Source organism: Rhinoderma darwinii, chromosome 4, assembly GCF_050947455.1.
Source record: "Rhinoderma darwinii isolate aRhiDar2 chromosome 4, aRhiDar2.hap1, whole genome shotgun sequence".
Taxonomy (NCBI): Eukaryota; Metazoa; Chordata; class Amphibia; order Anura; family Rhinodermatidae; genus Rhinoderma; species Rhinoderma darwinii.
Genome location: NC_134690.1, coordinates 342690282 through 342716944, shown reverse-complemented (window position 1 = coordinate 342716944; position 26663 = coordinate 342690282). Strand labels below are relative to the sequence as shown.

At 37.4% G+C, this 26663-nt stretch overlaps 1 protein-coding gene across 1 annotated transcript in view; it reads left to right on the top strand.

Annotated features, from left to right (window-relative positions):
- Positions 1 to 26663, top strand: part of ADGRG6 (adhesion G protein-coupled receptor G6) — a 157312-nt gene that overhangs the window by 89764 nt on the left and 40885 nt on the right. The window contains exons 5-7 of the mRNA XM_075864459.1: positions 2490 to 2558; positions 23787 to 23872; positions 26604 to 26656. Of these exons, the coding sequence (XP_075720574.1) occupies positions 2490 to 2558; positions 23787 to 23872; positions 26604 to 26656 (208 nt within the window). The remainder of the gene's footprint in view (positions 1 to 2489; positions 2559 to 23786; positions 23873 to 26603; positions 26657 to 26663) is intronic.

Sequence of the window (26663 nt, the reverse complement as noted above, 5' to 3'; positions counted from 1 at the left end):
CAAAAATGCTCGTTTTTTAAAAATAAAAACGTTACTGTAATCTACATTACAGCGCCTATCTGCTGCAATAGCAGATAGGGGTTGCAAAATCTGGCGACAGAGCCTCTTTAAGCAAAAGGCTTTTATTTGTGTGTAACGTAGGCGTCCACTCAAATGTAATTGGAATGTATCCTGGATCTCCTGAAAAGAGATCCATCTCTGATCCTCAGCCGGCCAGAGGCCTCGTAAATAATTAATGAATTTCTGTCTTCGATCCTGGAACAATTGATTAGTATGGCCCTGACTCAAACCGGGGTTATTCCATAGTTTCGATATCTGGAAGGAAAGCTTAAATTTACTCTGTATTTCTTTCCCCATGGTGATCGTTATAATTTTCCCAAACAGGGGAGGAAAATTGAGCTAATATATGGACTCAGAGGTTCTCCCAATAGTTGGGACCAAATATTTTATACTTGTGCGTACCTTTTTAACTGGTGTTGCCAGGTGCGCATGAATTTCTACTGAGGTACATTTACCTTTAATCAAACATGTCACTAAAGGGTAAAAATAGAATGATTGAAGAAAGCAAGTATTGCCATGGAGCATGCTATATCTGTAGTAGCCCTAACTATGTTATAGTTAATCAAAAAATAAATAAACCACTATAAGGCCCTGTTCACACGGAGTTTTTTGCAGGAGGAAAATTCCTCCTGTAAAAACTGACCCTGGAGGTTTTCATGTTTGATGTGGTTTTTGACGTGGTTTTTGACGTGGTTTTTGACGTGGTTTTTGACGCGGTTTTCCAGGCGGTTTTTCAGGCTGTTTTTGCCGAGGTTTTCACACGCATGAGGCTGGGTTCACACAACCATGTTACGTCCATAATGTACGGAACGTATTTCGGCCAGAAGACCCGGACCGAAGACAGTGCAGGGAGCCGGGCTCCTAGCATCATAGTGATGTACGACACTAGGAGTCCCTGCCTCTGCGTGGAACTACTGTCCCGTACTGTAATCATGATTACAGTACGGGACAGTTGTCCTGCAGCGAGGCAGGGACTCCTAGCGTCGTACATCACTATGATGCTAGGAGCCCGGCTCCCTGCACTGTCTTCGGTCCGGGTTTCCGGCTGAAATACGTTCCGTACATTACAGACGTAACATGGTCGTGTGAACCCAGCCTGACAGCCTTCTGTCAACGGATCTGTCACCATTGAAATGAATGGTGATGCAAACGGAACTTACTTCACACTTGCCTTTCCGTTGAGGGGTTCCCCTGACTGAAAGCACCGACGGAACCCCTGAGCAGAAACCACATTAAAAAAAACATTGTTTTCTGTTTGCATCATCATTGACTTCAATGCTGATGGATCCGTTGCTAATGGGATTCCCTACACTGCGGTATTGGTTCAGTCGAAACGACAGAACCCTTTGCACAACGGGGACAAACAGAAACAATTAGCAACGGATCTGTCACCACTTCACACTTGCCTTTCCGTTGAGGGGTTCCCCTGACTGAAAGCACCGACGGAACCCCTCAGCGGAAACCACGCTGATGTGAACAGGCCCACATTAAAAAAAAAAAAGTATACTTACTTCTTGAATCAATTTCCCAACATCAATGTCCATTCGGTGGTACACCTCTGCTGTCGTCATTTCTGTTCCTGAAATGTTAAAAAAAAATAAAAAAAGAGATGACATACATGAACAACTGCATAACAAAATTAAAAAATTAAAAATAAAAAAATTGAAAAAAAAAATCTAAAAAAAAAATCAGAAAAAAAAATTAAAAAAAAAATTCTAAAAAAAAAAAAATGCACAGCTCCATACATGTATAGCATGTATGGAACATAGGAGCAAGTGCACTTACTTGTATTTGGATGCAGGACTTCGGTTTTCTGTATCCCTGAGTTCTGTCCACGATGTTTTTCAGCCTCCACGAGCAGACAGGAAATGACAGCCCCTTTCTGGGCTGGACTAGCAGCAGGAGACTGCAAGAAACTCCTCCAAAACTCTCGGCAATATACTCGTCAGAAAACACCTCACTAGTTCGAGGTGTTTTTTGACGTGTCCCCATTGCTTTCAATGCGGTTTTGGACGCGGAAACCGCATCAAGAAGGGTCATGTCCCTTCTTTTTGCCGCGAGGCGTTTTTTTTACTCGCGGTAAAAAAACGCCTCCGTCTCCCATTGAAATCAATGGGAGTCATTTTGGGTCGTTTTTGGCGCGTTTTCCGACGCGTTTTCCGCGTCAAAAAACGTGTCAAAAAACTCCGTGTGAACAGGGCCTAATACTAAAATAAAAATATCGCTTGTAATATCTCTATAGTTTGATGATCACTGTGGACACTGTTGGCACTGTTGATGATCATTTTTCTAAATAAAAAACAGTGCTGTAATCTACATTACGGCACTGATCACATTATGTAGAAGATAGGGCACTTATAATGTGGTGACAGAGCCTCTTTAACTAGAAATACAGATCTAATAATGTTTCGCTTTTTTTGGAATTTTAGGTACATCTTTGCCAACAACCCCTTCAACAGAACCAACAACCTGTGAGAAGCTGGCAGGTGTCTGTCAAGGTACAAATATACCATAAGTCAAGAGTTACCTACTTGTTCAGTATTTTCTATTACTTAGGATATTGGAATATAGACAGCATTATATACCTTAGTGGAGAAGTCACTGAACCATATAAAGTTTGTAACAGTTTTCTCAGTGTGTGTGTGTTATGAACTTAGATCTGATAGATTACAGGTGGATCTTGCTTGTCAGAGACATGCGGGGCCCGCCGAAACTGAACCCGTCAGGTCGCGGGCCTGACGGATTCAGTGGATAGCGAGCGATACTCCTGCTCTGTATAGAGAATACAGCGCAGCTGTATCTAAAAAAGAAAAAATATTTTTAATAAAAAGTGTTTACAAAGTTACACAAAACACACTGATACACCTTTTTATTAAAAAAAAGAGAAATGTTTTTGCTTTTCAAAGGTTTATATAGCCTTTAAGATTTGAATTGTTTTTTTTTATGTTAAATTATTAATTGTATATAATTGTACAAGTACCAGTATAAAACTGTAAGTAGTGACTAGAGTAATAGAAGATATAGTAAGGTGACTCTTTTTGATGTGGAAGACCGCTAAGTGGTTTGTGCTTTTCATCATCATTGAAGTGTAAGCTCTTGAGATCAGCCTCAGTTTTTACTCTGCCAGTTAGGGCTTTTGCATAGTCTAGACAATATGCTGGGTTTGTCAGACTCAAAAATGCCGAAGCAGAAGTAAAAAAATGCTTTGATCGGTACAAGGAATAAACTACACTATTGCAACAATGTAGGACAATGGGTTTCTGACCTTTCATGCAGCTTTGCTTAAAGACTTTTTCTGTCCTCGCCCATTATTTAGTGTCACTGGGGTTATGCTTTATTATTACAGCTGCGATAGTGCACATAGACCACTGCTGTCTCGTTCATATTTGTTGGAGTGGAATGTTTCCCTTTTCAAAGTAAAAGTTGTCGATGAGGTACGGAGAGACCTGTATTTTGACAGAAAGACAAATAATATATTTCTGCTCACTCTCTGTAACAGGGAAGGGCCACCTTAGATGCCCAGACTATTACGGAACCACATTACCCATAATGCCTTTGTGTCATGTCAAACTTAACTGTGCACATCAAAAAAAAAAATCCTATATAACAGGTTGGATTATTCTTTTAAACATTGCATACTTTAATGCTACTACTGTAGTGTGATTTCTTATGCAATCATGATCTCTTCTTTGTCTTGGAGATGCATCTATTTCAACTAACACCCATATTTCATAGTGGTAGCCCCATTGATTGCTATGGGGTCCATGGGCAGGTGAACACAGATTGCATCATTCGAAACCATGGAAGAGGAATCAGGCTAAGGGTTATGTCACACTTAATAAAAAATAAAAAAATCATATTGTTTTTGTGTGTACAGCTCAAATGCAGACCTCTGTATCTCCATGGTTACAGACTACAAATAAACCTTATGTGTAGTCTCAATCTGCATTCAGGTGCTACTCTTAGAAACATAGGTGTATACACATATTGGCATAATTTTGTAAGCCAAGAGCAATACAAAAATTAGTTGCAATACCGTTCATATCCTTTGGATATGAGTACATACTTGTGATGTGCTAATCCGAGCAGCGAACCATTCTGGGATAATGACTAGAAGCAAGTTCTAAGATCTTTAAAATAAGATGTGTGTCTGGAGTTTATGGTTATGATTTTTTACAGTACCACAATATTGGGGGAACTATAAAAAAAATTCTGTTTAATAGTGTTTTGAATTATTTTGGAGGCCTGCCTTTGTAAGAGAACATTAACTTTCCCTGGAATAGATACATTCGGTATCTGGGAAGGACATTTTCAATGCATTCATCCTGGTTACTTCTTTCTTGTGTTAACTATCATCTACAGTTACATCCACCATTTCTTCATCATCAACTGTCACTCAATCATCCACCGTAATATATTCATCATCTTCATCACCTGCCGTAACTTTACCATCTACTGATACAACTACCGCCTCATCAACCACTATCATCACTAACACTTCCAGTAGCATATATGGTAAGACTCCACATCTTCCATATTATGTGAGGTTTTTTTTCACTATAGAGGTGATAAAAAAATCATTATATTCATCCTATATGTATCCTCCAAAATATACAGATGGTTAAAACCAATCCATATTTAAAGTGAGTTCTTCATATCCTAGTTACTAATTGTGAGAAAGGGAGTTGTTGTAAGTACTACGGAGCTGTCGGCACCCCACGTGTCTCCCTATTATTATATTATGGAAATATACTCCACTAAAAGCAATACTTTGAGCAAACAATATTTCCATAATATCAATCTGTATGCCTTTGTATGAAATCAGGGGTATATGAAGCTATTATAGCCCTATAGACTACTCAGGGCATGTACGGAGCTGTAATACGGCCGTGTGCATGAGCTATGAAGGGGAGACTATTCAGGGGACCCCCTAAATGAATTGACCACTATTGATACATTTTGTTCTTTATGCTGCAAAGAATGGATTGAAAACTAGTATGTCCCAGGTACTGGATAAAATAATGCTTAGCTAGGTCCCTGCTTAAAGGCTATGTACACATTCGAAAGTGATTTTTTTTTATAGAAAAATGTCAGTCAGTGTATTTGCTGCAACTTTTAAATTAGTTTTTATTAAAAATTAAAAAATTTTGAGATACATCCCCTTTGTATCCTGTATACAGAGGTGCTGTATCGTTCAATAAATTCTGTACCCATCAGGTCTGCAGAACTGACAGGTTATGAACTTAGATTTGATTGATAACAGCTCGATCCTGCGTGACCTGCTGTCACTGAACCTGTCAGTTCTGCGGACCTGACGGATACAGGATTCAGCATAAGATATAGCTTCTCTGTATCCAGGATATAGAGCTGCTATATCTCAAAAAGTAAAAATAATTTTTAATAAAAACTAATTTGAAAGTTGCACCAAACACACTGACTGACATTTATATATATATATATATATATATATATATATATATATATATAGATATATGTATATATATATATATAATTATATATATACACACTGTATATATACAGATGTAGATAGATATATATAGATATAGATATATATATATCCATATATATATATATATATATATATATATATATATATATATATATATTTATATATATATATATATATATATATATATATATATATATATATATATATAAAATTCACTTTCAAAGGTTTACATAGCCGTTAAGGTCAAATTTTTATTTGCACAGGGTAGTTGAACAACTCTTATTATAGATCGATACGTAAACAATTTGTAGAACATGAAAAAAAAAGTGCAAACAATGTTAATGTATTCAAAATTAGCACTTAGAAATAACCATCTATATATTTTGTTTCTCCATCATCATATATTGTGATGCATGACATTTTCTTTACTGCTTTGTTTGATATTCATTGCTGTTTTTTCCCCCATAATTTAAATTATACTTTAAAGAGGCTCTGTCACCAGATTTTGCAACCCCTATCTGCTATTGCAGCAGATCGGCGCTGCAATGTAGATTACAGTAACGTTTTTATTTTTTAAAAACGAGCATTTTTGGCCAAGTTCTGACCATTTTTGTATTTATGCAAATGAGGTTTGCAAAAGTACAACTGGGCGTGTTTAAAAGTAAAAGTACAACTGGGCGTGTATTATGTGCGTACATCGGGGCGTTTTTACTACTTTTACTAGCTGGGCGTTCTGACGAGAAGTATCATCCACTTCTCTTCAGAACGCCCAGCTTCTGGCAGTGCAGACACAGCCGTGTTCTCGAGAGATCACGCTGTGTCGTCACTCACAGGTCCTGCATCGTGTCAGTCGAGCGAGGACAGATCGGCACCAGAGGCTACATTTGATTCTGCAGCAGCATCGGCATTTGAAGGTAAGTCGATGTAGCTACTTACCTGCAAACGCTGATGCTGCTGCAGAATCAACTGTAGCCTCTGGTGCCGATGTGACCGACACGATGCAGGACCTGTGAGTGACGACACAGCGTGATCTCTCGAGAACACGGCTGTGTCTGCACTGCCAGAAGCTGGGCGTTCTGAAGAGAAGTGGATGATACTTCTCGTCAGAACGCCCAGCTAGTAAAAGTAATAAAAACGCCCCGATGTACGCACATAATACACGCCCACTTGGACTTTTACTTTTAAACACGCCCAGTTGTACTTTTGCAAGCCTCATTTGCATAAATACAAAAATGGTCATAACTTGGCCAAAAATGCTTGTTTTTTAAAAATAAAAACGTTACTGTAATCTACATTGCAGCGCCTATCTGCTGCAATAGCAGATAGGGGTTGCAAAATATTGTGACAGAGCCTCTTTAAAGATACACTTGGAATAATATTACGTTGTGTTTACCAAAGAATATGGGATGACATGATTAGCATTCACTGGCCACACATTTGTATGTATAGGAACATTTATAGCACTTGTGCCAAATAACAGATACATTTGTACTTTCTTACTGCAAGTTCCAGACCACCACATGATCCAGATTCAGAATTCCGCCAATGTGTTTTTATTTTAATTTATGCCGCTCATCGTGTGGCATAAACAATGTGCTAACTTTATTATACGGGTTGTTAACGATTGCGGCAAAACCAAATATGTATAGGATATTTTTTTACATTTTGGCACAATTTAACTTCTTTGTATGAAAAAAAAATGTTCACATTTTTTACTCAAAACACATTTTTTTAAATTTACCTTTATTTAAGTTATTTTTTTAGTCCCACTAGGGGACTTTATGATGCTATCCCTTAATCACTTTCATAATGCTTTAGTAAACTCAATATACTAGAGCATTATTGCCTGTCAGCAATAAACTGATAGACAGCTTCTGAGGCTGAGGCTTTGGAACTGCCTAATAGGCAAATAATTTTGCATAAATCCAAAATGTATTGATTTCAAATTAAATATTAGATGCTGGTCTGTAAAACTATATGTTTACCAAGTATGGCTATAAATGTAATTTAACCATACTAGCAAGAATCCTTTAATGATTGGCCCATTCGGTCAAGGACCCAAAATCTAAATAACCGAGTGTGCAAGTGTGGCCAGATCTCCCTTTCTTCTTTTTACAGCCACTACTGACTATCTTCTGCAGATCAACCGGGGTCTTAGAAGTGGGACCCTACCTATCAGACCTTTATGGATCATGGATATGCCCTAAATATCTCTTGGCAGAACGCCCCTTTTAGTACCATATGTGTTTTTTTATGGGCTTTGTTCAACTTTAAGAAAGTTAAAAATATGTAACTATAAGAGTTGATCTTAGTATGATTACCTTTAGTTTTTATATCATGCAGTATTAAATTATAGTCATTTTTACTACATATATGTCTTGACATCCATACTTTCATTTGTTTTGTTTATATTTTTTGCCAGCTACTGTAACTCCTTCTTTGCCATCTGCTTTGATCACTACTAACATAACCACATATAGCCCACTACCTGGTAAGAATTTATGCTATGACTTATTAAGTGTTTGTACAGAAATTGGAGAAAATGAACCTTGCAATTGCCCATTTCTATTAAGTCAAGCAGGACTTCTTTATATATCAGTATAAATCTTTATATTTTCATCCATTGTTATATAAGGCCTCATGCACACGACCGTGTTTTTGCGGCCGCAATTCTCCCGAAAATCCACGGGAGAATTGCGGCCCCATTCTTTTCTATGGGGCCGTGCACACGACCGTAGTTTTTGCGGTCCGTGCACGGCCCGGGATCCCGGACCGTAGAAAGAACGGGCATGTCTTATTACGGCCCGGTTCTGCGGTCCGGGCTCATTGAAAACAATGGCCGCGGCCATGTGCATGTCCCGCGATTTGCGGGCGGCCTGCGGCTGACAGTCCGCTGACAGTCCGCAGCCGGCCGACCCGAAAATCACGGCCGTGCACACGGCTACGGTCGTGTGCATGAGGCCTAACTCTATATACTAATGAATATTAGCCAAAAGGAACATAAGTGAGCATATTATATTGCTTTTTAATTACTTCTGTGTATAATATGGGACATTTGTGACGGTGGTGCATTGTAATATATACATATATATATATATATATATATATATATATATATATATATATATATATATATAATATATCTGTTTATTTATTTGTTCATATATATTTATATCTTTATATATGTATTATTTCTGTGTACATAGCTCATACTTAGAGTTGTATATATAAACTTACTATATATATATATATATATATATATATATATATATATATATATATATATATAAAACGATAGAACAGGATAGGTTATTAACATTGAATAAGGAGGTGTAACAACTGAGATAAAGTTTTAGCGGTTTACCAATAAATATTTAATAACCTATTGTATCAAGAGGTCATAAAAATTATGTAAACCTGTTTATGGACCGTGTCACAAGATTACCAAGGTCAGTACCTTAACTTATCCGGTTTAAAATAGAATTAAAACTTAATGCACAGTCATCAAATGTATTAAAATTGAGGGAATTTGGAAAAGATGTTGTTTTACTTTTTCTGTTGAAGTTTATTTTTCAGTTTTATTCTAATTATGGCTTGTGTTTATATTTAATGCTTTTAAGTAGATTAGGTCTAGTGGGCTGTAGGTGTGAGTTTGTCATTAACTGTTTTTTCATATGACTATTAGGAGTTCATATGATCAGAATAAGTCACTGTTAATGACTCAATGAGTTAAGGTGCCCTATTATTCAATCAATTGTATCCACAGACAATTCAGAACAGTTCACCCATGTATACTCAAAATACTAAGAAAACAAATAACAAGAGTAATATCCAACAGCCTATTTGTCCTGATTGATAAAAAATTTCCAGGTAGCAACAATAGATTTTTTTTCACTACCACAGTAAAATAGGAACTGAAAAAAGGTAATAGAGGCAAAAAGTTGCTACATTTTCCATTTTACTGATGATATTCAGTAGCCAATACTAGTTAAAGGTAGCGCCTAAAGTAAAGACAACACTTATTTATTATATAATACATATATGTGTATATATATATATACATATATATTTTTCTTTTTTTCTTTTCTTGGTACTTTTTCTACTGCTGCATATTTTTTAAAGGGATACTCCAGTCAAAAACTTAAAAATCAGCTTTGGGTCAGAGTCATGGAGCTCTAAAAGCCATCAAACTTTAATTTACCTGAATGGTGTCGAAAGAGAGAGCCCCTGGTGTCCCCTACTAGGCCGCAGCTGAAGCGTGTGTTGTTCATAACAATAGAACAGCGCTGTCTGGAGCCATTGGAAGTCATTTTAGGAAATATACACAAATAGAATTATATAATTTTGCAATAATGACTACTCCCGTGCAGGATACTAATAGGACAACAGAGATGATGGGGCTTGAACAATGTTCACCTGTATAAATCCCTAATTTTTTGTCAGCCAGGTTCCATGATGCCTTGTTTCTAACTGGCAGCTTAATTTTCCCAGCCTGGGATGGGCTTACTGGTGCCCACCTGCCCACTGATATCTATGTAAGGAATGGTAAAATAACATGCAGAAGACTCAATGTCATGGAGTCATGGAGATAGCAGCCACTTGATGCTGCAATGCAGAAAATATGTAGTAACCGCAAATAACGGAAAGCACATGACTATGTAAAGTATAGACACATGATATAATGTAAAAGTGAGGAACACATATAGACTCTGTGTGCTGGCTGATTTTTCTTTATTGACCGGAGTGTTTCTTTAAGACAAACATGAATAATGCATGGTCAATAACACTGATCAAATAATAATGTTGCTGCATGCTCACTCCTGTTTATTTTTAAGTTCCATTTAAAGGCTATGTAAACCTTTTAAAAGCAATTTTTTTTTAAATAAAAAGTTATATCAGTGTGTTCATGTGACTTTATAATTAGTTTTTATTAAAAATGATTGTTACTTTTTGAGATACAGCTGCTTTGCATCTGTATACAGAAAACAGAGCAGCTGAATTTCAAAAATTATTATTTTTTTTTAATAAAAATGAAATTGTAAAGTTGCACAAAACACACTGACTGACCTTTTTACGATTAAAAATATACAGTATATATATATATCACGTTCAAAGAGTTACATAGCCTTTAAAGAGATTGCCCTGAAAACTTGAATGAGATGTCAGTCAGGCTTGTCATAAAAGTCAAATCAGAGGGGGCGCATTAACTGGGATTAACCAATCCCAAAAAAAATCCAGTCCTGGCCCCCAACCTCAAATGAAAGGTGACCGTACATGTGGAATCACTTTAATTCAATTTAATATCAATTCAAATTAAATGAAAAATGTAGAAACCTGCACATACAAAGTATTTTAAGGAAACCCTATAAAGTTTATTTATATATATTTTATTGCAGACTTCTTTGCTCATAACAACGTTATTATCCATTTGTAAAGATGTCAGTATAATGAAATTTATTGTCTTTCACCAAATTTATTATGTGCTGCTGTTTTATACCAAAGTTTGTTGTTTTCAATTCATTGCTATCCACAATGGTTCACACACACACACACACACACACACACACACACACACACACACACACACACACACACGCACACACGCACACACGCACACACACACACATATATATATATATATATATATATATATATATATATGTATATGTATATATATGTATATATGTGTATATATATGCAAATTATTAGATAGCACTGCTTTATTACACAATAATCTTACCAGCCTAGGTTGCTCTTTGATATTGTCACATCCAATGCTTGACCTAATAAGTGGATCCACAGTGCACAGCTCAAGCTCACATTTTATTGTATTTTTCCCAGTTACGGTAACAGCTTCACCAGCCACTATGATAACTACTAACATGACTACTAACAGCGTCGATAACCCAGAGCCTGGTAAGAGACCCATATCCTAGTATATGCTAATGTATTATATGGTTTAGATTTGAATAATACAAAATGAGAAAACACTTTGCACTAAATAAATATTTTTTTTGGAGCAACATTAATGCTTGTGATAGTATTCCATACAAAATATGGATTGCTGCAAAGTGCCCCTGTATTTTCATGATGCCATCTTCAAATGCTCAGCAGTGCTGCAGAGTATTTCTGGAATTTCTCCACTAAAAGAGAATAAGATTATATTAGGGATTGCTGATAACAATTCTCTGATATAATCAAGGGACTCCAAACCAGATCTTTACTTTGTGTATTCATCCTGGTTCTACAATTCTATTTATCAGTATAATTATTTATTTATCTATATTTATAATCTATTGTGTTTTTTCATTTTTCATTTATGTACTTGTTGCTTTATTGTCGTCAAGTGATAGACATGAAAGTATGAATAGTGTTCTTTGCATTTTGGAGCATTTTGGTATTATCACTAGATAATGTAGATATTGTTTGCTGTTTCTTTGGAAAGTTTTATTGATTGTCGGTATTGTTTGTTTTACGCAACTAGACCTTTGTGTTAGATGCAAATCCACTACAAGTAATTTAGACATCTAAAGAAGCATTTGTATTCATAGGGCATGTCCGCTTTGTACAGTTTGAAGAGTCCCCTGAAATAACCTGATCACAGGGTGTCACGCTGCTGCGACCCCCAGCGATCAGCTATTAACTGTGGGGTTACTTAGTAAAAAGTGTTCAATTTCCTTGCAGCGCCACTGCAGAGGAAATAAACAGTTAGCATTGAAATCAATGGACTAGTCTTTATGTGCATGAACGTACCGTTTCCATTGGCTAGAGATGCTCTTTGTAGCCCCTCTCCACTATGGTTAATGGATGAGGATCCTAAATTGGGGACTCCACCCTATATTGGCTCAGAATTCTATAATAGAGTATTTGAAGGTGAATTTTCTAGACCAGACAACTCCTTTAAGTATGTGAGACATTTACATTTTCTTTTAAATATGTGCCTAGTTTTTACAATACATGATTATATGACTTCATAGATTTTTTATTGTTTAAATGAATAGCTGATATTTTTGAAATCGTATTAACGAATATAAAGTTGTTATATTGCATAAAGTTATCTGTATATCAGGAAATTCAATTTTCCTCGGTAAGGCAGTAATGAGAGTTTCCACTTTGGTCACCTAATGTGAGTCTACACTTGCAGGAGGCATTTCTAGTAGTACCATTATACTTGTTTTTAGAATCACTCCCTTTTATGAGTGGCATTGATAATATAATAGAGGAAGGAATTACTGGGGAAAGAAAATTTAATTCCTTCAATTACTCTATGAGATTAACTGCTGAATACAGCTTTCTGCTTACGGGCAAAAAAAAATTGTAGTTAAAATAGTCATCCATGTGGCTTAAGATAGGCTGATAAGGAAGTCACAGGTCATGTGATTTATCCATCATCATCCTATGCGCGATTCTGTCAATAGAACTACAGATGTAGCAATCCTTAACTTGACACTTAAAGGGTTTTTCCACTTTCTGACAACTGACGACCTATCCACCAGATAGGTCATCAGTATATCATCAGTGCCAGTCCGATACCCGGACCCTGCACCGATTAGCCGCTCCGGTGGCCTGCGGGCACCAGATGTTATGGCACATAATGCTATGTACGGAGCTGGAAGCAGTTGGCTTCGTACATAGCATAGCGGCTGTGGTGCAGAACTGCAGGTCGGCTCCTATTCACTTGAATAGGAACAGAGCTGCAGTACTGCAGCTCGGCCGCTATTCTGTGGCTGGAGCCAACTGCTTCCGGAATGTATATCCAGTGCACGGAGGCACCGGACCAGCTGATCTTTTCGGGGTCTGGGTGTTGTACCCCCACAGATCATGTACTGATGACCTATCCGCTGGATAGTTAATAGCTTTTCAATGGCTTTTGATGTGGTATGTAATAAGTTATCACGCGGCAACAAGTTATCAGGGTCATGTTAGAGACTGCTACATCTGTAGATAAAGAAATTGCCTTATATACAAATCTCTACTATATAAAAGTAGGTTCCACTTAGGTTCACCAAAGGTCAAGGTTAAATTGAAGTTTATTAAATCTGTGATGTCAGCTGGTGATTTAAATAATCTTTATAACCACATATATTTTGAGTAAACTTTAGTGTACCAAGTTGACAGGAATGTATTTTTGTTGCGAGTAACATTTTTTTTCAATCCATTTATTGTATGGCATAACATGCAGATCTGCAGGAACTCAAAGTTCCTGCTACATTTCCCATCAGAATGAAGAGAAACCCTGTTACCCGTACTTGGGAAAGATGGCAGCTACAAATGCAAGACTCAAAAATAAAAGGTGTAAGGAGCATTGGGATTATTTCTACTCCAATTGTGTGGCCAGTAAAACAAAGACCAGCATCTTCAGAGAAAAGTACGACAAGCAAAATCCCTATCAATTTCTGGTTAATGACAGCACCATCACTATGGACATCATCTACCAATCATAGGATAACTACACTGGTCACTGCAGCCACCAAAGAAGAAATGTCCACTAACAAAGTGTTTTCTAGTAAAGGCTCAGCTTTTTTAATGAATGTTTCAAGCAAATGGTCTTCTCTCTTATTTAGAGAAGATGAACTCTCAAAAGTAGAGGCCGGAGGATCTGGGAGTGAAGATGAATGGCATAATGTTTCTATGAACGATCCAGATAATATATCTTTCAGTAGAACACAGCTTAGCAAGAAAAATAATTTGAATCAAACATGGTGGCCACAATGGATTATGCACAATTTTGACAATTTTACTCCACCTTTGAATGCTAAAAGCATTATTAAACATAGTAATGAGTATAGTAAAATGACATCAGAGTATTTATTTAGTGATCATGCAAGTGGAAATCATGATTCTAATGCTGGCAACACATCTTTTCTTTATGTGTCATCTGATAAAAGTAGAAACACAACAGATAAACTACCATTTTTAATAAATATGTTAACTTCTAAAGTGACACCAACAGAGGAATACTTGAAGTCAGGAAGAGGTAATAATAATAAAGGTCTTGAGAGGCTTGTTGGTTTTCAAACTCCGACTGGTAATGGAGCACATGGTCTAAAAAACACTGAAGAAGCAAAATATGTTTTTGAGACTAATGTTAGTGTGTCTATAGAATCTTCGGCTGAAGAGAAAATCACTCAACCAAATTATTTAGCGCCTCCAATATTAAGGAATCAAGTATTGTATTCAGTGTATACACAAAATTTTTTTTTTACAGAAAGTGTGTCATGTGATATTGGCTCCAGTTGTACATCAGTATACAACTTACTACCTACCCAATCGAAACAGCCCCTCGGAAGTTTACTGGCTCACAGAGAATATATGCACCACATTAGTATGGATAATATACAGGGTCCCTTATATGTGACACAAAGTATAAAAGAAGAAATTTTACCAACAAGAACATTAAATCACGAAGAGTTATTCACTATAGTCTTACATTCAGATGGTCTGTCCTCAAACAGACAAACTATAAATTTCCCTGAAACAGAGTCAAGCGGAATTCTGAATTCAAGGCGAGAAGAGCAGTACAATTTGATGACCTCAAGTTATGATGTGTCAGACCATCATTGGAAATACTTTTTACTAAACTATGAAAAACCCAGAGAGAACTTGGATGGTCCAACTACTGAGCTTCCATTTGTTACTTTCTCTCATGAAATAGTTAGCTCACGTCCAACTGCTGGGATCAATGACTATCAAAAACATGTGGATGCAGATGAATTTTCGGGAGAGGAAAATTTTTTGGAAGCTGAAAAGTTGTATTTAGTATCCAGGAGTCCAGTAGTTGAATCCAATGCTGCTAATGGAGGACTTTCAAATATGAACACAACATTTAACCTGGCACCAACAAAGACTTTATTACATTATTCGCCATCAAAGTTTATTGCCCAGTCAGTAGGTAAAGATAGATTTATAGCAAATACCACTACACCTAACTACTTAGACTCGGGAAGCTTAGAAAATACAACACAATTCGAGCTTTCTTCCCAGTCACCCATAAGTGATAGAAAACCTACAGATGAAACTGAGATCGGCAGTTCCATGGAAGGACATTTCTTTCATCAGTCTCTTGCTGGTCAAAAGTCTTCTGCTCAGGCTAACAAAATGAAACTGTTGCCTTGTACAATTCAGGTTTTGTTTAACCCTGACCAACAGCAGCAAAGAGAACATAATTTTCCAGAATTTACCGAACCTCAGGGTACGTTGCATACCCAAGATATAGCATACCTAGCAAGCGACATCAGTATCTTGACAGCATATAGTGCCTTCAATAATGACTTAGTAAAGCAAACTCATTTTCTCAGTAAGGCAGAGTCACTAGAAGTAGGGTACAGCAGCTATATTGCAACACCCCCACTGGCATATAATCACTTATCACCCACGATTCAAACCCATTTAATGGATAATGATCACCAACTATCAATGAACACCTTGGTCCCGTCTTTAAACACAAAGACTGAAAGTGATACAAATGCTGCCCAGATTTCTCTTCTCACTACAAGCTCATTAATAAATTCAGTGTGGAATTATTGGAAAATTACAACTTCCGATGATGTTCCAGGATGGTCAATTGGCATTGTGGGAAATAATGAGCAGACAGAAATGTTGAAAAGCATGGATAACAATCATTTCTCTGCTAGTATTGGATCAGCCACATTGGAATCTTCAGACTCTAAACTTATGGAGCTTATAGAGGATCCATCTCTTGCTCCAGGAACTGGACTTTTACATCAGTATTCACTTCAAGTAGATTACTTTAATAATACTAGTCAACAGCTTATTAGCAATGGACCATTTGATGCAATGACATTGGCTCCATCGGTTCTGCTGTGCCCTTGCAGTCCTTTCTCGGACGTAGCCTGTTTCTGTGGACAGGAGGTTAACAGCAGTATGTAGATGTATCTTCCTAGACTAGACGTGAACCTTAATGATAGTCATTAAATTTTTCATTAGATGATTGCTTGAAAAAATTTGCTGTAGTATTGCATTTGTTTGCTGTAGAAAATGAGTATTAATATATAATAGAATTCAGAAAACAATTATGATACATCGAATCACTTAAAAACTTTTTTAAAGGGGCATTTATCTGAGTCACCAAATCATTGTAATAAAGCCTAAAACATTCAGAAAATGAGCATAACTATTAAGAAAACAATTTCTGCTATGATTCTGTGATAAATCCCCCACTAAAAATAATGAATTTCTAACTCTCAAATTAATGAATATATCCTTAGGAGATTGCAAAGTCTGGACGCCATGTCAACCTTTTTCAGTTGTGTATTCTCTTTTACATTTCATTCAATACTATTTAAAGAGGCTCTGTCATCACATTATAAGTGCCCTATCTCCTATATAAGGAGATTGTCGCTATAATGTAGGTGACAGTAATGCTTTTTATTTAGAAAAACAATCTATTTGAAACCACTTTATGAGCAATTTTTAGATTTATGCTAATGAGTTTCTTAATGCCCAAGTGGGCGTGTTTTACTTTAGACCAAGTGGGCATTGTACAGAGGAGTGTATGACGCCGACCAATCAGCGTCATGCACTTCTGTCCATTCATTTACACTGCACTAGCGATATAGTTATATCGCTATGTGCAGCCACATACACAAACACTAACATTACTTCAGTGTCCTGATAATGAATATACATCCCTACCAGCCTGGACGTGATGTTTATTCAGAATCCTGACACTTCTGAATCTTTTCTCTGAGATTACAGCAAGGCAAACGTAATCTCGCGAGATTACAATGTAACCTGTCATTTCAAACGAAATTACGTTTGCCTTGCTGGAATCTCACAGAAAATATTCAGAAGTGGTCAGGATTCTGAGTACATATCACGTCCAGGCTGGTAGTGATGTATATTCATTATCAGGACACTGCATTAATGTTAATGTTTGTGTATGTGGCTGCACATAGTGATATAACTATATCGCTAGTGCAGTGTAAATGAATGGAGAGAAGTGTATGATGCTGATTGGTCAGCGTCATACACTCCTCTGTACAACGCCCACTTGGTCTAAAGTAAAAACACGCCCACTTGGGCATTAAGAAACTCATTAGCATAAAGCTAAAAATCGCTCATAAAGTGGTTTAAAATAGATCGTTTTTCTAAATAAAAAGCATTACTGTCACCTACATTATAGCGCCGATCTCCTTATATAGGAGATAGGCCACTTACAATGTGGTGACAGAGCCTCTTTAAATGGAATAGTTTGTCTTCGGTAAATGGAAGCTCTTGAAATGAGATCCCCTACCTCTACTTGTTTCAGTAATGAATTAGCTATGAGTAACCCATAGGTGTTCAATGTTTATGGACATTATTTGAGCAGCAAATTTCCAAAATTAGTTTGGAGTCTGATTTGCGTTGGTCTGAATAAATTTGCAGCCAAACGCAAGTGACCTGATTGCCAAGAAAACTAGTGTCTGACTCTCTGAGGTTTTCTAGGACTATCCAACCCATTTCAAGCTCTTTAATGCCAGGTCAGCATTAGTAATGTCAAAGGGACAGCATGGGTAGAGGGAGGTATAACCGCAGTGTATTTTGGGAAGGCTGCCTGCAAGGAATTATGGGAAAGCCCACCCGAGGTCATGTGATCTTTTTTCTAATTTGTAATATGGAGGCAGCCATGTCACAGCAATTTGTGCCCTGCGAACCTCAAAAATGTTGAAATTCCGCAAATCCTAAACTTTCGGGAAATTCAAACCGAATTCGGTTTATGTAGAATCGATTCACTCATCTTCAGTAAGGGTAGTTATGAATAGTGAAACATCCTCCCTAGAATTTTGCTAAACTATGATTATACACATGAGCAATGGCATATTTTTATTTTATACTTAGGTTTAATATAAGAGACTTCTTACAAAAATGAGCACTAATCCCAATAGAGTAAATGTTATGTTATATAGTGCAACAATATACAATTTATCCTAGCACACAAAATAGGGTGTATATGTGTACATGATGGATGAATTGTTGTGTATACATATATAGGATATATAGGATATATATATATATGTATATATATATATATATATATATATATATATATATATATATAAAATATATATATGTGTGTGTGTATATATATATATATATACGTGTGTGTGTGTGTGTGTGTATATATATATATATATGTGTATATATATATATATATATATCTTTGTATGCTAATATCACACCACCACCAATTCATGTAAACTGTTTCTAGTTGAACAGACCTATCAATTATATCAGCATTTGCTTATTAGGCTGGGTTCACACGTGGCGGAATTTCACTTAAATTCCGCTGCGGACACTCCGCAGCGTTAATCCGCAGCGGAGCCGTTTGTCCATTGACTTACACTTTAATTTAGCAGTGTTCGTTTAGACGAGGCGTAAAATTCCGCTGCGGAGCATAGGCTGCGGAGCGGAATTTGGTGTCCGCAGCATGCTCTGTCTGTTGCGGAGCAGTGGCGGACTCATGGCGGAATTTCTCCATTGACTTCAATGGAGATTCTAATTTCCGCAATGAAGTCCGCAGCTGTCATGCACATGTTATGTGTGCTGCGGATCCGTCTTGCTTTTTTAACTTGACATTTCTTCATTCTGGCTGGACCTATGTATTTCTAGGTCTACAGCCAGACTGAGGAAGTCAATGGGGCTCCCGTAATGACGGGAGCGTTGCTAGGAGACGTCAGTAAATAGTCACTGTCCAGGGTGCTGAAAGAGTTAAGCGATCGGCAGTAACTGTTTCTGCACCCGGGACAGTGACTACCGATCCCAATATACATGTATCTGTAAAAAAAAATGAAGTTCGTACTTACCGAGAACTCCCTGCTTCTGTCTCCAGTCCGGCCTCTCAGGATGACGTTTCAGTCTAAGTGACGGCTGCAGCCAATCACAGGCTAATAACAGGCTGCAGCGGTCACATGGACTGCCGCGTCATCCAGGGAGATCGGGCTGGATGCCGAAGGAGGGACGCGTCACCAAGACAACGGGCGGTAAGTATGAATTTCTTTGACTTTCACAAGGGAAAGTGCTGTCCCTTCTCTCTATCCTGCACTGATAGAGAGAAGGGAAGTACTTTTACCGCAGTCCGCAGCAGCTAGTCCGCATCAATTTTCTGCACATTTTGTGCAGATCCGCAGCAGAATCTGCAACGCAGATTCTGTGCGGCATTGATGCGGACAGTTGCGGAGGAAATCCGCCACGTGTGGTCATGCCCTTAACTGCTATGTGAACTGATATTCACAATGGACATTTATGTACATTGGATCTTTAATTATCTAAAATAACTTTTTATATATTATTATGTTATATGCTGCAAAATGTACTATTGCTAACTGTTAAGGACTGAATATGAACTAATAGTGAAAACATTGTCATATCATTCAAGCTGGGAATGAGACCCGTATAAATTATACGCACAGGGAATATTAGCTCACATAGCTCCTCATGTACTGATATCATTGACAAGTGTTTAATGTTTATGAGATGATATGCTTGTGTTATTCAGATTTTATAGTTAATGTACTTGCTGTCCTTTTTTAAATTTTAAATAAAATATACATGAATTGAGATTTGTGATATTGATATTTGATCCATTGTATATTGTTGCATTGTAATAACATATAACCTTTCATGGTGACTCACTTATTGTGTAGTAGAAAAAATAAATAAAGCATATGGGGGTTATGTATTAACCTTTCTACTCCAGCTTTGTTTTCTGGCTGAAAATAGTCGCAACAGGCCCAAAACTTTTAACGCCGCTCACGGCATGTTTGAATTTTTTTTAGCATGACTTAGCAGAAAGGAGCGAAGCCATCCTTCGCTTGGACAAATGTATTACCTACGCCAGAAAGTGGTGTAAATTATAGTGTAAATCTTTGGCAGCTCCTAGATTTCACTCTGTGAGGCGTAACAAGGTAGCTTCCTTCCCGATCCAGACTATCTGCTCCCCACCCCTCAATTGGACAATTAAATTAAAATAAAAAAATTATAATGTCACTCACCTCACCGCTCCACCTTTCCCCCAGGATCCTCTCAGCCTCTCACATCAGGCCGCAGAGCATACAAGGTAGGACGTTATATGTAAGGCAGCACTCAGGACGTTCACACAGGTCCTTACAATGCTCGGCTTCAGGTCCTTAGATGCCCGCGGCCTGCAGGGAGAGCCTGAGGGAATCTGGCGGGAAAAAAGCAGAGCAGTGAGTTTTTTTTTAATTTTAAGTGCGATTAGGGCGGCAAAGAGGGATGGGGCCCGGCCGCTCTTAACAAATGAGTCACATCTTACACCAGCGAACTGTTTATTAAGACTGGAGTATGAACCGTCAGTTTCAATAAATCTTCCCCATAGTATGAATCTAATGCATATAAATAAACACGCCTTCATAACTTGATTTATAGCTTTTTGTATACATTTCCATAATTCCCGAATTTAGAAAATGCTTGCAGCAAACAACATAAATAAAGATGTTAGATTTGAGATGTTAGACCTTTCATGTATTTATATTATAGAACAGTGGTAAGGTGTGTTCACACAACCCAAAGCTGAGCGCATACTGTAGTAAAAGAAAGGATTGATGGATTCATATACACTGCTGGCGTCAATTTTGTAGATGTCTCCACTGTATATGTGACTATGCGTGACTGAATGTCATTTACAGAACTTAATTCATCATAATTACAGTTAAAATAGGAACTTTTTTTGCACGTAAAATATAAATCTTTCCCCACAGAAAAAAAGGAAGATATTGAAAAGTTGTATATAGAAAGTCAAGTTTTAAGATTGGTTCTTCAGAACAATAGTCCCCATCCTGTGGCTCTCAAGATGTTGTCAAACTACAACTCCCAGCATGCCCCAACAGCTGCACACCACTGCTGTAGAGTAGAAAAGCAAAATAAACTAGAGTTATAAGATTACAGGTTTCCAGGCTCTGTTCACAACTTCATTGTGGCTTCTGTTCATAACTCGTATTTCTTTTCCCTTCTTGCATCGCACCTCAGTAGAAGTGAATGGGAAAATTTGCACAACATTTGCAAGACTGCCTTGGTCCTCCTTTACATCTTTTAGAGTGCAGTCAAATGCAACTTTAGTATTTTTTAGTTACGTTGAGTGCCATACATTTGTAAGCTCAAAGCAGTCATAGGTGGTAACTGACATGCGACAGATGTATGAGTAACAAAACAGAGCCATTTTCAAGCCCAGGCCCTTACTGGATTCATGGTGGTGGAGTAGTAATTCTATTGCTATGTCTACCCTTAGTATTTTTGTTTCACTATTCTTTACTGTTTAAACGATCATTTCACTAAAATATATGAAATATAGTAAATCAATAGTAATAATTTTCCATTTTTTTTGGACTGGCACATGTTTGGACATTCTTTGCAGTCTCCCCAAAGTGTAGTTGTGTTATGTTGTACTAATACCTTATGTGTAATAAAGTGTAAACTAGCAGTGCAGCTTATATCAGGAATCTCATGCAGTGTATTTCATAGAATTTTAAAAAATATAAGTACTCATAGGTTTTAAGTTAAAAAAAAAACAAAAAAAAAACTGCTAGTTCACGGAGAATGTAAATAAATAAAAAATAATGAATGATGATAAAAATAATATAAAATTAAAAACCTGATATTGTGGTGCCGGATTCACATGAGCGTGTTTGGTCCGTGAATGATATACGGTCTGTATGTTTGTCGCATTTTCCGGGCCAAACACACTGCAGGGTGCCGGGCTCCTAGCATCATAGTTGAATATGATGACAGGAATCAATACAGAAGAATTGAGGGCATTTTAAACATATAGTACCTTTTGTCTCGGTCATGATGATGTTTAATTCCCCCGTTGCCCCGATCACAAGTGCCACTAAGGCGAGACTTGATGTGCAAGTGCTCCTGCATTGCACGCTGCAAGCCCTGCCCATCTGCTCTGAGTGACGGATCTAGCAGTCTCCTGATTGGCCACTAGGGCTTGTCACTCAGAGAGGAGAGTGACACTTGCAACCACCGAGCTGGGGGAATTAACATAACCTTTTTCTTAGTCATGCAAGTTGCACGACTGAGAAAAAAGGTATGTTTTAAATGTCCTCCCCCTCACCTATATCGTTCTGTCTGCAGTGTTAAGGACTCACAACTTCTGGCAGGTACCCTTTAAAGTAGCGTTAAAAATCATTGCCATTTTTTTATTATAAGAATATATGGCTGACAGAGACCCATGTGGTTGATCTCATATGCCAATACTGTATGGAAGTATTATTGGTCTTGTTGCCCATAGGAAGAAATCTTAGTTCAGCTCTCATTTTACTTGTTCAGTCTAATTAATGAAAGCTAAACTGTGATTGGCTGTTATGTGTAGTCACATTGCTCTGCAAAGGTCAAAATACCCCTCCCCTCATTGTGGTGCTGGATTTTGCGACCAAGGACAGAAGGACCTGGTGTCTTTTATTTCTTCCACATACATTCCATGACCCTTGGGACAATTCTCCACTCTCTAGTTTGCTAACAATACAGTTCCTTTGGGAAGGGAAATTCACAGGTTTTTACCATATATTATCAAAGAGGATGGGACAAACCAGAGCTGGGCCCCCTCTCTCCAAGGGCCCCATAGTGGCCCATGTTTGGCCTCGATGGTATATACTCCTTTGTAATCATTGAATAAAACAAAACAAAAAAGATAATTTAGTTGTTTTGTTACCTAAACCCTATTTCTTAGAATTGTGCACACATATTTTATTCCATACTCAATGTTCTTTTAGTGTCAGAATGAAAATTCCCAGTAGACCATAAAACCAGTTAAGTCATCGGCGATTAGTGACAAGACCATAGCCATGTTCTTCAGAACAGATTGTCCTGGCTGCGATAAAGGGTACTAGTTGTGTATACAGCTCTTTGTAATTTATGCCTTAAATACAGTTATGAGTAAATAAGCTATCTCAGGCCAAGAAATATTATCTTTTTTTGACGTATATTACTTTTTCAATAGAACATCAAGAACCGGTTCTCACAAAAGTGCAGCCATAAAATATCATATAACCAGGTGTTTGGTCGTAATGCTCAATTAACCCATTTTCTACCTATAGAAGCATTTCTTTATGAATTGCAATATAGTTTACATTTTCATTTACTAACATTGCTATATTAGAAATCTTAAGTGAGAAATGCAAATAGTAGTAGATTAACCAATCCTAATTTCATGATCAGATATTTACTAATGTTAGAACAGCTCAATGCCTGTAGTGTATGGAAAGATTTGACTTTATTATTGTGTTTTGTACAGGTGGGACATTTTATAGGATTTCCATTACTGTGGTCAGTGATGTTGATAATGATGAAATAAAAGTTCAGAGCTTGGTATCAAGTTGGGTAAGTATAGATGCCTATTACAGATAAGATTCATATACAGTAGAATATATGAACAGGTCATGCTATTGTATTTCTTTTTTTATGTTTCGTGTCAACTTCCTGTTTTATTTTTAGTGTAAAGTTTAGAAAATTATTGCATTTAAAATGGCAAAGAATAAAACTTTGATAAATGTAATGATAATTCTGCATCTCAGACTCCAGATACAGTACTTGACTATCAGCTTGTCTTTTCTCTCTAAACATTCCTACCGGGTTTGGAAATGATAGCCGAAATTGTGTGAGATTTTGTCTATTTTGCATTACTCCCTCTGTAATTACTAGGAGATTACTAGAGAATGAGCTTGGTTGACCTGATCTGTCAATTTCAACTACAAAAGTTCCCAACTGGTGCCTTTGCCCCATTGCTTTTTCCAAAGTTTCATGTGCAAGCAGCTCCTGGATTTCTAACTTTTTTATCGACCTATACTGCCACCGAACATGGGTTTAGCGATAATTCCTCACTTTTCCTTTCCTTTCTTAAAATGCCTTCCCTTTGTAGCCTTTTTGGCCTTCTCTTTCTTATTTTTTGGCCTTGTTTTCTTGCCTTTATTTGTGCATTTCTACATATCATCTTGTACTATTGTCTAATGCTTGATGAACAGGTGTGTAATCCTTCATTATATCATTTTCATTTTTTAAAGGAATTCTCGGGGCAAAACTTGTTTACTATAAGTGGTTTTACACTGACAGGTTTCTTGGCCAGTAACAAGTGCCATTCAACGATATATCGTATAACACGTAGATCGGCGGTCATTTAGCTCCATTTACATGGGGAAATGGTTGGGATGCATGGGGACAAATGTACGTTAATACAATCATTCGTCCTCATACAGTTTGCATCTTTTCGGCAGCACATACCCTGTTTACACCGGCAGCTGTGCTGCCGATAAGTGACCAATTTTTTTACCACTTATAAGATGCGATCGACCGGTAAACGAGCGTTTGCTCATTCACCGGCTGATCATTGTCCTGTTTACACAATGATTGGGAACGAGCATTCATATGAGTGCTCGTTTGTCCTATCATTGTACTGTGTAAAAGGGCCTTATGTTATGTCTAATGCAGGGCCTGAGGGGGCATTGTAATGAAACAGGAACTTAAAAGAGCACTAAAATTCCTGTGTTATGCACCATCTCCCCAGGCCCTGAACTAGGCCTAACACAGTGGGTCACATTTACTATTGTGTCTGCGGCTGTTTTTTGTTGCATTTTGCTCCAAATGTATTGCATTTTTGGCACACAATGTTGCATTTAGTTTTGAACATATTTATTACAAGAATGCGCTGGAAAGAACAGAATTTGGCATAGAAAAATTGTTGTAAACTAATTGAACCAAGAGTTTGCATAAAAAAAGAGAAAAGTGCCTAGAATGTCAAGCTAGATTTGTCAAATGTAGACAATATGCACCACTGTTATAAATTTGTCACATCTTCGGACTGCCTGCTCTAAGTTTACAATGTCTAAGACTTAGCCAACATTAGTAAATCTGCCCCAATCTATCGGTTTTGCCTACCCCTTTTATCTATACCATGCCCCCTATTCGAGACATTCTAAAAAGTGTCAAGGCACAAACATTTGTACTTTTTGGCGCATTTGCTTTATAATATTTGAAAAAAACAAAAAATAGACCCAGGCATCTGGTGGGTGACCATTTAAATCACCACTAACACTAGATTGCCCTGAAGGCAAGATAAAGCCCCTGTTTTCCAGGTGCCAACTAACTAATCCATTGAAAATAAAAATGGTTATAAATGGGAGAAGTTTTGTACCGTCGCCATTAGTACTAATACCCCTGAAGACGCCACTTTGGTAGTGAAACATGTCAGGGTGGCTCTTTCAGTTTTAATACAGTGCAGTGACTGGTAGCTGTATATTATTGGCGGACTGCCACCGCAAGTTATCAAATATACAACAAATGTTATACTAATTTCGCAATAGCGTTGCTACATCTCAATCTTATTATTACCCACACTATACCGCAGTGGAAATGTTAATTTCATTTAGTGTGGTTAAATTAAGCAATACATATATCTGAGTAGTTTTATTTTTAATGGATTAGTTAGTAGGCACCTGGGAAACAGGGGCTTTATCTTGCCTTCGGGCAAGCTAGTGTTAGGCTGGGTTCACACGAGCATGTTCGGTCCATAATGGACGGAACGTATTTCGGCCGCAAGACCCGGACCGAACACACTGCAGGGAGCCGAGCTCCTAGCATCATAGTTACGTACGACGTTAGGAGTCCCTGCCTCTCTGTGGAACTACTGTCCCGTACTGAAAACATGATTACAGTACGGGACAGTTGTCCTGCAGCGAGGCAGGGACTCCTAGCGTCGTACATAACTATGATGCTAGGAGCCCGGCTCCCTGCAGTGTGTTCGGTCCGGGACTTGCGGCCGAAATACGTTTCGTCCTTTACGGACGTAACATGCTTGTGTGAACCCAGCCTTAGTGATGATTTGCTTTATAAATAGGTCTAAAACTTGATGCAATATTATTTGTCAGCAATATGCCAAATTTTGGCACATTTTACGACAAGATCTAGGCACAATCATATTAGTAAATCTGACCCAAGGTCCCTGAGACCTTTATATTGTAATCTCAGATATGATTCATTATACATATAGATATTTTTCCCTATGTTTACTTGTGGTTCATTAGAAGATAATTAAAAATTATTATTTATTGTATTCTAGCTGAATGTCACATTCCGGAACTGGAACTACACTGTCTTTGTTGTAAATATTAGGTAAGAA